A 12,608-nucleotide genomic window follows, 5' to 3' on the forward strand; every position below is an offset into this window, starting at 1 on the left:
GATGTGAGAATATAATATAGAATGAAATGTATTATTTTCTTTAATATATGTCATTCTATTGTTATTAGTTTCACTTGTTGAGATGTGAATCAAGTAAAGGTTCTCATGTCTGCATAGTTATCGGCTTTCAAGATTGGCCTCTACATTCAGTCTGAAGTTGCTTCATTCTCCCAAAGAAAGATTTTCAGACAAAAATCATATCCTCAGTTACAATTTTAGTTACCATAGTGATAAGAAGAAAAAAAAGGGGGGCGGGGGAAGCTAAAAATACCTGAACACAAAGACAGTTTTGAAACTTTGACCTAGTTGGTGTCATACACTGAAGAAGTTAATCAATTGAATTAAGTATACATGAGTTAGGTGAAATATGCTACTGGATGAAAAAATGTGTAGGTTGCACATCTGGAGCTATTACCCACAATCAAAGAAGTCAGTATGAATGAAGATGATTGACAATCCAAAATGCATAAAATCAGATTCCCTTACCAGAAGCAAGCAGAAAACACTAGCTCCATTTCCCACAAATTTTTGGTTTTCTTTCCATTATTTTAGAATATCTCTATTTTAAATTAATGCTTCTTATGAACTAGAATTGTTTAACTGGATATAGCAACATAATTGGACATATATTTTAAATTATGTTAGAGTGGCTTCTATAAAGGAAAGTTTCCCAATTTTAGGCATTATAATAAAAACAGTATGTTTTTAAGCTAACTGTTCTTTTTTTTAATTTTTTTTTCATTTATTTATATTAGTTGGATGCTAATTCCTTTACAATATTGTAGTGGTTTTTGCCATACATTGACATGAATCAGCCATGGATTTACATGTGTTCCCCATCCTGAACCCCCCTCCCACCTCCCTCCCCATCCCATCCCTCTGGGTCATCCCAGTGCACCAGCCCTGAGCACTTGTCTCATCAAGTGCTATCAAACCTGGACTGGTGATCTGTTTCACAATTGATAATATACATGTTCTTTTGAAAATTCTAGTTTTAATAAGAAATTTAATAAAGTGAAACATTTACAGAAAACCTGCTATATCACAAGGCATTATCTAGTCTGTGAAAGACCAATAAAAGGCAGTACTTGCTGTCAGGAACATTTTAATCATCCATCCAATTATGTTTTTGTAATAGTGAACTTTTAAATTTTACTCCACATAGTAAAGAGCATTGAACTTGATTTTAAGAGACCAGGGTTAAAGTTTCAGCTCTCCTAGTGAGCTTTAAAAACTCTAAGTCTCAGTTCTCTCATCTGTAAAATGAGCATAAATGAGCATATCTCTTGTAGTACACAGGTCATTATGATAATCAAGAGATGATATGGGTAGAAACCAATGGATGACATTCAATACAAAAATATCTATAGAAATAAGTCACAAAACAATATTTTAACACTTTCAAAATTAAAAAATTATGAAAATTAATTTCCATAACTATTTCAGTATACTAAAGAATTGTTTAAGAATAATAATAACAGACATTTATTGGCATTTAAAATGATCCACAAGTTTTACATTAATTATTCCATTTAAAAGTCACAACAGTCCAACTATTTTGATAGCATTATCTTGCTTTAAACATATATTAATAAAATAAGGCATAGCAGAGATAAATAACTTGTCCAAAGACATACAGCTAATAAGTGATGAAGTCAGGAATTAAATCCAGGCAATCTAAAATTAAGCCATGCTTTAAACCCAAGCCTCTATGATACACTCTAAAATAATCAGTGAAGGAAAATACCACTATGAAATATAATTTGAAGAAAAACTTATATTTTAAATTACTAACACTAATCAGAATAAGTTTCTGAAATCTCTAATTGATTTTACTTTGCTGCATTCAACTTTTTGAATTTTATTATTTATTATAAAGAAAAATGGTAAGAATTTAAATGTACAATAGTAAATGCTTTACAGAATACCTTTATGATTGAGTTATTACTCAGTCATAAATAATGTTGTAAAAGGTATTTATGGCTTGGGAATTAAGGAGTATTGTTAACCAAAAAATGTAGATTTTGCATCACGTATGTGCTCAGTACTAAGTCATGTCAGACTCCTTGTGACCCTATGGACTGTAGCCCACCAGGCTCCAAGGGATATTCTAGGTAAAAATGCTGGCATGGGTTGCCATTTCCTCTTCCAGGGGATCTTCCCGACCCAGGGATCAAACCCATGTCTCCTGCATTGGCAGGCAGATTCTTTACCAATGAGCCCAACATGTAGAAAATTCCAATTTTCATAAAAATGTTCTATGTGAAGGAAAAAAACTGAAAATGATAAACATCAAATATTAATTTCTATTTGTTAGTAATTTTATATATTTCTATATTCTCAAATTTTCTATAAAAAATGCTCAATGTTTTTGTTAGTGGGAAAAAGTTGCTTAAACATTCAAAGTGACCTGGATGCTCCTCGAGTCTGTGAAACAAATTTACCAAGAGCCTAGAAAATTTTTCTGGGTACTAAGGATGCAACAGTGGCAAAACAAAGCCCATACAGAGGTAAAGTATTAGGTCAATTTACACTAAGAACTAACAAAGAGAACTTCAACCCATATGAAGCTTCAACCTTGTCACTCCAGCATTAATCATGCATTTCTACTGGCATGTGGGCCCTTCTCCTCTATTACAAAAAAAGATCTTGAGTTATTTTGTTTTGTTTGTTTACCTTTTCCTCTCAGTTAAATTTGGGGTACCTCATTCATCATCTCTAAACATGGTAGAAAGCCATAGCATTAGGGTGGACATAGAAAGAAATGTTGAGAAGAATTTTAAGGAGTTAAGAAAAATTCATTGAGATTTCCCACACCTTGGTGACAATTTCCACCCCCTTACCAGTATAGAGAAAGGAGAAATGTTGCTCCATTTAACTTATTAAATATTCCTACATAATGCATGCTATCCTTTCACTTATTTACTGTTAAGAAAAGAAACGATTTTATTGTGTTAGAAATAATTTATAATGTTTAAACATTCAAACTTGACTATATTTTTTGTACCAAATATATTCAGGAGAAATCATTGTAGCATCAGTATTTAAAATATGGTGGTTTTAAATGTATTCAGATAACAACACAGTGTATCAAAAAATATATTAGAAGCTTTCTAAAAGCTAAAATCATCTCCTCCGCTCCTTTAAAGGTAACTTTTTTCTTATTTTTCATTGAAGGATAATGGCTTTATAGAATTTTGCTGTTTTCTGTCAAACCTCAACATGAATCAGCTATAGTGAAAGTGAAGTAGCTCAGTCATGTCCGACTCTTTACAACCCCGTAGACTGTAGCCTACCAGGCTCCTCCCTCCGTGAGATTCTCCAGGCAAGAATACTGGAGTGGGTTGTCATTTCCTTCTCCAGGGGATCTTCCCAACCCAAGGATCGAACCTGGGTCTCCCGCATTGCAGGCAGACACTTTAACCTCTGAGCCACCAGGGAAGCCCAGGTATACATATATCCCCTCCCTTTTGAAACTCCCTCCTGTCTCCCTCCCCATCCCACCCATCTAGGTTGATACTGTACTAACTCTTAACCTGTTATTTAAATCTTCTTTCATATGTATATTAACATTAGGTTTTCACAATTTGAAAAAAGGGATTTATAAGACAAATCTGGTCCCATCACTTCATGGCAAATGGGGAAACAGTGGAAACAGTGGCTGACTTTATTGTTCTGGGCTCCAAAATCACTGCAGACGATGACTGCAGACATGAAATTAAAAGACACTTACTCCTTGGAAGGAAAGTTATGACCAACCTAGACAGCATATTAAAAAAGCAGAGACATGACTTTCCCAGCAAAGGTCCATCTAGTCAAGGCTATGGTTTTCCGAGTAGTCATATATGGATGTGAGAGTTGGACTATAAAGAAAGCTGAGTGCCAAAGAATTGATGCTTTTGAGCTGTGGTGTTGGAGGATATTCTTGAGGGTCCCTTGGACTGCAAGGAGAACCAACCAGTCCATCCTAAAGAAAATCAGTCCTGGGTGTTCATTGGAAGGACTAATGCTGAAGCTGAAACTCCAATACTTTGGCCACCAGATGCGAAGAGCTGGCTCATTGGAAAAGACCCTGATGGTGGGAAGATTGAGGGCAGGAGGAGAAGGGGACGACAGAGGATGAGATGGTATGATGCCATCACCAACTCCATGGACATGGGTTTGGGTGGACTCCGGGAGTTGGTGATGGATAGGGAGGTCTGGCGTGCTGTGGTTCATGGGGTCACAAAGAGTCAGACACGACTGAGCAACTGAACTGAAGTGAACTAAAAGAAAATAAGAGAAGGAATATAGGAAAGATCAAGGGAGGAAAATAGGGAAGAAAGAAAGAAGGAAGGAGAAACCAAAAGAAAAAAAGAAATGAAAACGACTTACCTCTATGGACCAGATCCCAAACCTCATCAATTTGCTGGTGGGTTGGGAAATGACCACAGTCATTGAAGTACTTAAGGAGTTCACTTCTTTCTAATCCTTGCCAGTCTTCTCTTTTAGCAAACATTGTTTCATAGACTACAAAGGAAAGAGATATTAGAAAATATTTTCTTTGTAAATAATATATCAAGTATATTTCCCACCTGAAAATCTCATTAGGATTTAAAAATACTTTCAGTCCAGTTTTATTCTGATGTCTGGTGAGAAGCCTCCAGGATCAGAGCAGCACCAGATCGGCCTCCTGGTGGGGGTGGGGAGAGGAAGCAGGCATGCTTCCCCTCCCCAGATCTACAGGAGAGAATCTGGACTTGCTTCCCCACAGAGGACACAGGCATCCTCCGGTCAGGTTTACAGGACAGTTGTCCACAGACTCTGCAAACATCACTGTTCAAACCACATCATAAGACATATAGCTCAGGGTTTCTGGGGACCTGACTTTTGTTGACGTATTTCATCATTTCTTTTTTTTTTTAGTTATTATTGCTTTTTATTAGATTCCCTAATTTTTTCATCTCTTTTTGACTTCTACCCACATTTTAACTACTTGATGATTACACTTTGGACTGTTTACATTATGGCTGATTTTGCCCTTACGGTGTCTACTTTTTGCTGACTTCGTGCACTTCTCCTTCCTATTTTAATGTCTTTTGTAACTCCTGGCTCAAGACTTCCCCAGAAGACCATTCAGTTGATCCATCCCTCACCTACTTCCCATACTTGGTGTTAGACAAGGTTTAGGTAACGCCCAGGAGCACTGACACACGTGATTTTTAAGTGTAGTTCTCCATTTTATTTTTTTTTCAAAAAGGTGAAATTGAGTCTCCATTCTGAAGTATATGGATTAACCCCATGAAACTGATTGTTAATCAACATTTACAAGATGAGAAGGTCTGTGCTCAGTACAGGTTTAGCTCTGAAATATGGGCTCCAAATGACAAAGGGCACCAGAGTGGTTTCTAAGTGAATGTATCATCCTGGCAATCAACAGCATTTGATTGCTTCAACAACAGACTTCAATTTTCAATCCATTCACGTATCCACTCAGTTGAGGTGAACAGTCATGAGATATCAACAAGGTCAAGAAATGTTTAGTGATTGTAAAGGCTAAGTTCTTCAGTCCTGTCCATCTCTGCGGCCCTATGGACCATAACCCACCAGGCTCCTCTGTCCATGGGATTCCCAGGCAAGAATACTGGAGTGGGTAGCCATTCCCTTCTCCTGGGGATTCTCCCCACCCAGGTACAGAACCTGCATCTAGCTTAGGTCTCCTGCATGGAGCAGGCAGATTCTTTACCACTAGCACTGCTTGGGAAGCCCAATTGCCTGAATACAAGTAGCTATTCCAGATTCTGAAACACAGCTGAAAATAAACATAAATGTCTATTAAGTATCTCCATGACTTTCTCTCTATATTCAAACAGGCAAACTAGAGCAGTTGCTATTGTTTCCTCCATTCATACTGCCTTGTCCCTTGTGTCTGCGCAAACTAACCTGACTTTTTTAAATTGCCAGCATCTACATTTCATTGCCTAAGGGCTCCCTCTGGCTGCAGCATTCTATTCTGCCCACCTGTGCAGAGAGTCAGAAGTGCCAGGGAATCAAGGCACCTCTTGGAGTGGCCCTTAATCTCTGACTGGGGGAGTTGGTGGATAAACATAGTCCTCGTGGCAAGATGGCTCCATTGTTCCCTAGAGGGATTAAGCTCTGGTTGCCCACACGGTCATCTGGTGGAGAATGCATTTATGTTCTTCCTTCATTCTCTTCTCTGTCTTCTCTTCTCATTTCTCCATTCTACTAACAGTATATCCTGGGATCAGCTTGCAAATAAGATAGCAGTACTCCCTCTCACTTTTTGAAGGACGTTTAAGTGAAAGGAGTCCCAGTAGTTTCTTTTCATATCATTAATTAATTTGCCTGCACCCACACTTAGTTGCAGCATGAGGCACTGTTGATCTATGTTGTGGCATGCGGGATCTTCAGCTGAGGCAGGCGAGCTCTCAGTTGCAGCATGTGGGATGCAGTTCCCTGATCAGGACGGAACCCACCTCCCCTGCATTGGGAGCACAGGGTCTTAGCCCTTGACCACCAGGGAAGTCCCTCTGTAGCGCCTCAGTGAGCAGAGTTTTCTCTTTCTTCCTTCTTCTTCCTGCCTTTTCATCTCTCAAACGCTCTGCTCCTTCATGCTTTTTCCCCTGAAAACCAAGTTGCATGGATGGCGGAAACTGATCAGTCTCATGGCTTACCTAGAGTCTCTCTCCTTTTCTCTCTCTGATCTCTTTCTTCCTTAATCTCCAGCCACAAAAAATGCGGCATTCTAGCTCAAAGAATTCTGGTTATTGGTAAATATTTTTGATACATAATTTTAGCATAATTAATAAAATTAATGAAAACTATTCTTTCAAAAATATTTCTGAGCCCTTGTGATAAACTGATATTTGTTAATAGTGAGTGTGTACTATTGAACAAAACAATCACAATCCTTGTCTTCATGGAACTTATAGTCCACTGTAAAATAAGCATTTTATGACTAACTAAAACTACCAAAAATGTAGCATCTTTACATTATAAGGCAATAAGTTGCTGATTCTGATTAAATATTATTTACTCACATCATTTTGTTGTTACTGTTTCAATTTTTTTTAAAGAAAAGTTACAAAAACAGCTTTAAATTGAAAACAAAATTGAGACAAAGGTACAGAAATTTCTCTCAAGTCCTTTATCTCCACTCAAGCATAATTCGCCCGCCCCGAGTATCAATTATCAATGAATGCACCAAGGGATGCCTCTGTTACCAAGGACGAACCTACACTGACCTGACACATCCTAATCACTAAGGTCAATAGTTCACCTCATGGCTCATTCTTGGTGTTGTCTGCATTCTCTGGGTTTGTGTATCCATCACTGCAATAACGTACAAAAGAGTTCCATGGTCCTAAAACTCTGTGCTTGCTAATCCGTCCTTCTTCCCACCCCAACCTACCCCAGCAACCATTGACCTTTTCATTTTCTCCACACTTTTGCCTTTTCCAAAGGATCTGATAGTTGGAATCATATAGTATGTAGCCTTTTCAAATTGGCCTCTTACACTTAATAATATGCAGTCAAGTTTACTCCATATCTTTTCATGACTGCTTCATTTCTCCTTAAAATGAAATGATATTTCATTTTCTGGATGCACCAGTTTATTTACACATTTACCTACTACTGTAGATAAGGCTGCTTCCAAGCTTTGGCAATTACAACAAAGCTGCCATAGATATCCATGTGCAGGTTCGGTGTGGATATAAACCACCTGTGGCTAAATACCAAGGAGAATGATTGCTGGATCGCATGGTAAAAGCAAGTTTAGGGCTTCCCAGGTGGCACTATGATAAAGAACCTGCCTGCCAGTGCAGGAGGCATAAGAGATGTGAGTTTGATCCCTGAATCAGGAAGGCCCCTGGAGGAGGGCATGGCAACCCACTGCAGTATTCTTGCCTGGAGAATTCCATGGACAGAGGAGCCTGGCAGGCTATAGTTCACTCACAAAGAGATGGACATGCAAGCAATTTAGCACGCATGCACCAAACTGTCTTTCATGATGGCTGTATTGTTTTGATTTTACACCAACAATGTAAAAGGATACTCTACATTCTTATCAGCATTTTGGTGTTGTCAGTGTTCTGGATTTTGGCCATTCTAAAAGATGTGTAGTGGTATCTCTTTGTTGTTTTAATTTTCATTTCCATGAAGACAAATGATGTGGAGAATCATTTCATGCATTTAATTGTTATCTGTATATCTTCTTTCCTGAGGTCTCTGTTGATACCTTTGGCCCATAGTTTAATCAAGTCGTTAACTTTATTATTGAGTTTTAAGAGCTCATTGTATATTCTTGATAACAGTCCTTGGTTAGACATTTCTCTTTCAGATATTTTCTTTCATTAAGTGGCTTGCCTTCCCACTCTCTTGATATTGTTTTTCACAGACAAAAGTTTATTTTAATGTAGTCCAGGGTATCAATTATTTCTTTAATGAATCAAGTATTTAGCGTTATATCTAAAAAGGCACCACATCCAAGATCAACTATGTTTTCTCCTATTCCAGGAGTCATGTATAGATGTGAGAGTCAGACCATAAAGAAGGTTGAGCGCCAAAGAATTGATGCTTTCGAACTGTGGTGCTGGAGAAGACTCTTGAGAGTCCCTTGGGCAACATTCAGAAAACTAAGATCATGGCATCTGGTCCCATCACTTCACAGCAAATAGATGAGGAAATAGTAGAAACAGTGGCTGACTTTGTTTCTCTGGGCTCCAAAATCACTGCAGATACTGACTGCAGCCATGAAATTAAAAGACGCTTATTCCTTGGAAGGAAAGTTATGACCAACCTAAGTGAAAGTGAAAGTGAAGTCGTTCAGTCGTGTCTGACTCTTTGTGACCCCACCGACACCAGGCTCCTCTATCCATGCGATTTTCTAGGCAAGAAAACCATTTCCTTCTCCGGGGAATATTCCCAACCCAGGGATCGAACCCAGGTCTCCTGCAATGTAGACAGATGCTTTACCGTCTGAGCCACCAGGGAAGTCCTGACCAACCTAGACAGCATATTAAAAAGCAGAGACATTACTTTGTCAACAAAGGTCTGTCTAGTCAAGGCTATGGTTTTTCCAGTAGTCATATATGGATGTGAGAGTTGGACTATAAAGAAAGCTGAACACCGAAAAATTGATGTTTTTGAACTGTGGTGTTGGAGAAGACTTTTGAGAGTCCCTTGGACTGCAAGGAGATCCAATCAGTCCATCCTAAAGGAAATCAGTCCTGGGTGTTCATTGGAAGGACTGGTGTTAAAGCTGAAACTCCAATACTTTGGCCACCTGATGCGAAGAGCTGACTCATTGGAAAAGACTCTGATGCTGGGAAAGACTGAGGGCAGGAGGAGAAGGGGACAACAGAGGATGAGATAGTTGGATGGCATCACCGACTCAATGGACATGGGTTTGGGTGGACTCCGGGAGTTGGTGATGGACAGGGAGGCCTGGCATGCTGCAGTTCATGGGGTCACAGACAGTCAGACACGACTGAGCGACTGAACTGAACTGGACAACAAAGAGATCAAACCAGTCAATCCTAAAGGAAATAAACCCTGAATATTCATTGGAAGGACTGATGCTGAAGCTGAAACTCCACTACTTTGGCCACCTGATATGAAGAGCCAACTCATTGGAAAAGACCCTGATGCTAGGAAAGATTGACAGCAGGAGGAGAAGGGGATGACAGAGGATGAGATGGTTGGATGGTATCACCAACTCAATGGACATGAATTTGAGCAAACTCTGGGAGATTGTGAAGGACGGGGAAGCCTGACATGCTGCAGTCCCTGGGGTTGCAAAGAGTCAGACATGACCGAGCAACTGAACAACAAGGTTTATAGTTTGCATTCTACACTTAGGTCTATGATCCGTTATGAGTTGATTTTTGTTAAGTGTATAAAGTCTGGGTTTAGATTTATTTTTCTAAGTGTAGATGCCCAATTATTCCAGCACCATTTGTTGAAAATACCATCTTTGCCCCATTGCATTGCCTTTGCTCTTTTGTCAAAGACTGGTTGACTGTATTCATAGGTGTCTGTTTCTAGGCTCTCTATTCTGTTCCATTGATCTGTGTATTCTTTTGCCAATTCTTTTTTCAAGTTACACTTGAAACTGTAGTTTTAAAGTCAACAAGAATCGGTCCAACAACTCTGTTCTTCTTCTTCAATATTGTGTTGGCTATTCTGGCCCTCGGACTCTCCACATAAACTTTATTCAATTATTTTGTTGGTATCCACAAAATAGCTTTTTGAGATTTTGAACGTGATTGTATCAAATCTATAGATCACATAAAGAAGAACTGACATCTTTATAATATTGAGTCTACCTATCCATTAACATGGTGTATATATCCATCTGTTTAGTTCTTTGCTTATGTTCATTAGAGTCATGTAGTTTTCCTCATAGAGATCTTATATATATTTTGTTTCATTTATATCTAGGTATTTCATGTTGGGGAGTACTAATATAAATGGTGGGTTTCCCAGGTGGCTCAGTAGTAAAGAATCCACTTGCCAATGCAGGAGATGAGGGCTCAATCCTTGGGTCAGGAAGAAACCCTGTACAGGGGAATGGCAACCAGTTTCCATAATCTTGCCTGGAAAATCCCATGATCAGAGAAGCCTGGCAGGTGATAGTCCATGGGGTCACAAAGAGTTGGGCACAGCATGCCCATGTGCAATATAAACGGTAATGTGTTTTTAATTTCAAAGTTCACTTGTTCATTATAGTATAAAGAAAAGCAATTAACTTTTGTACAGGAACTCTGAATCCTGCAACCTTGATATAAATGGCTTATTAGTTTCAGAGAGCTTTGTTAATTCTTTCAGATTTTCTATACAGACCATCATGTGATCTGTAAACAAATATAGTTTTATTTCTTTCTTCCCTATCTGTATGCCTCTATTTCCTTTTCTTGCATTACTGAATTAGCAAGAACTTCCAGAATGATGTTGAGAAGGATTGTTTAGAGAGGACATCACTGCCTTGTACCTAATCTTAGTGGTAAAATTTTGAGTTATTCACATTAAATATGATGTTACACATAGGTTTTTTTTTAGATAGTCTATCAAGATGAGAAATTTTCTCTTTATTTTCTGTTTACTGAGAGGCTTTTTTTTTAATGAATAGGTGTTTGATTTTGTCAAATGCTTTTTCTGCACATATTAATATGATCATGTGAATTTTCATTTTTAGCCTATTGATGTGATGGATTTTATTCACTGATTTTTAAATATTGAAACAGCCTTGCAAACCTGCATGAGCACCATTTGGTCATGGTGTATAATTCTTTTTATACTTTTTGGATATGATCTGATGCTATTTTATTGAATATTTTCACTTCAATATTCATAAGAGATACTGATTTGTAGTTTCCCTAAAATGTCTTTGCTTAGTTTTGGGGCTAGGGTAATGATAGCCACATAGATTAGGAAATATTTCCTCTGTTTCTGTACAATGGAAAAAGATAATAGAGAATCGGTATCATTTCTTCCTTAACCATCAGGCAGAATTCACCAGTGAACCCATCTGGGCCTTGTGCTTTGTTTCGATGGTTATTAATTTTAGATTCAATTTCATTAATAGATACAGGACTATTCAGAGTGCCTATTTCTTCTTGTGCGAGTTTACAAGATTTTTCTTTCCAAGGAATTGATTCATTTTATCTAGTTATTGAATTTGTAAGCATACAGTTATTCATAGTATTTTTTAATTGTCCTTTTAATGTCCCTGGAATCTGTAGCAATAGCCCCTTTTCATTTCTGATATTAGTAATTTGTGCCCTCTATTTTTTCTTCTTAGTCAGTCTGGCTGGGGCTTATCAATATTACTGATCTTTTCAAAAGACCAATGTTGGATTCACTGATTTTTCTCTATTGGTTTCCTATTTACAATTTCACTGATTTCTACTCTAATTCTTGTTATTTATTTTCTTCTGCTTATTTTAGATTTAATTTGCTCTTCTTTTTCAAGTTTCTTATAGTGGAAACTTAGACTATTGGTGCTAGTGATAAAGAATCAGCCTGCCAATGCAGGAGACACAAGAGACATGGGTTCGATCCCTGAGTCAGGAAGATCCACTGGAAGAAGAAATTTCAACCTGCTCAGTATTATTGCCTGGAAAACTCCATGGACAGAGGACCCTGGCAGGCTACAGTCCACTGGGCCACAAATAGTCAGACACAACTGAGCATACTATTCTTCCTTTCTAATATATGCATTCAATGCTATAAGTTTCTCTCTAAGCACTGCTTTTTCCGCATCACACAGATTTTGATAAGTAATATTTTCATTTAGTTTAGAATATCTTTACTTTTCCTTTAGATTTCTTCTTTTATCCAAGTGTTATTTAGAAATCTGTTGTTTAATCTCCACATATTCAGGGATTTTCCAGGTATCATTCTGTTGCTGATTTCCTACTCAATTTCACTGTGGTCTGACAGTGAACGTCATATTGTTTCCATTATTTAAAATTTGTTAAGATATATCTATGGCCCAGAATATGGTTCATCTGTATGCAGGTCAAGAAGCAACACTTAGAAATGGACATGGAACAATGGACTAGTTCCAAATTGGGAAAGGATTACGTCAAGGCTGTATATTGTCA

General features: G+C 38.0%; 1 protein-coding gene across 1 annotated transcript in view; it reads right to left on the bottom strand.

Annotated features, from left to right (window-relative positions):
- Positions 1–12,608, bottom strand: part of IQCM (IQ motif containing M) — a 307,184-nt gene that overhangs the window by 124,231 nt on the left and 170,345 nt on the right. The window contains exon 13 of the mRNA XM_043900747.1: positions 4,375–4,509. Within this exon, the coding sequence (XP_043756682.1) occupies positions 4,375–4,509 (135 nt within the window). The remainder of the gene's footprint in view (positions 1–4,374; positions 4,510–12,608) is intronic.

The sequence above is a fragment of the Cervus elaphus genome, chromosome 5 (assembly GCF_910594005.1).
Source record: "Cervus elaphus chromosome 5, mCerEla1.1, whole genome shotgun sequence".
Classification (NCBI taxonomy): Eukaryota; Metazoa; Chordata; class Mammalia; order Artiodactyla; family Cervidae; genus Cervus; species Cervus elaphus.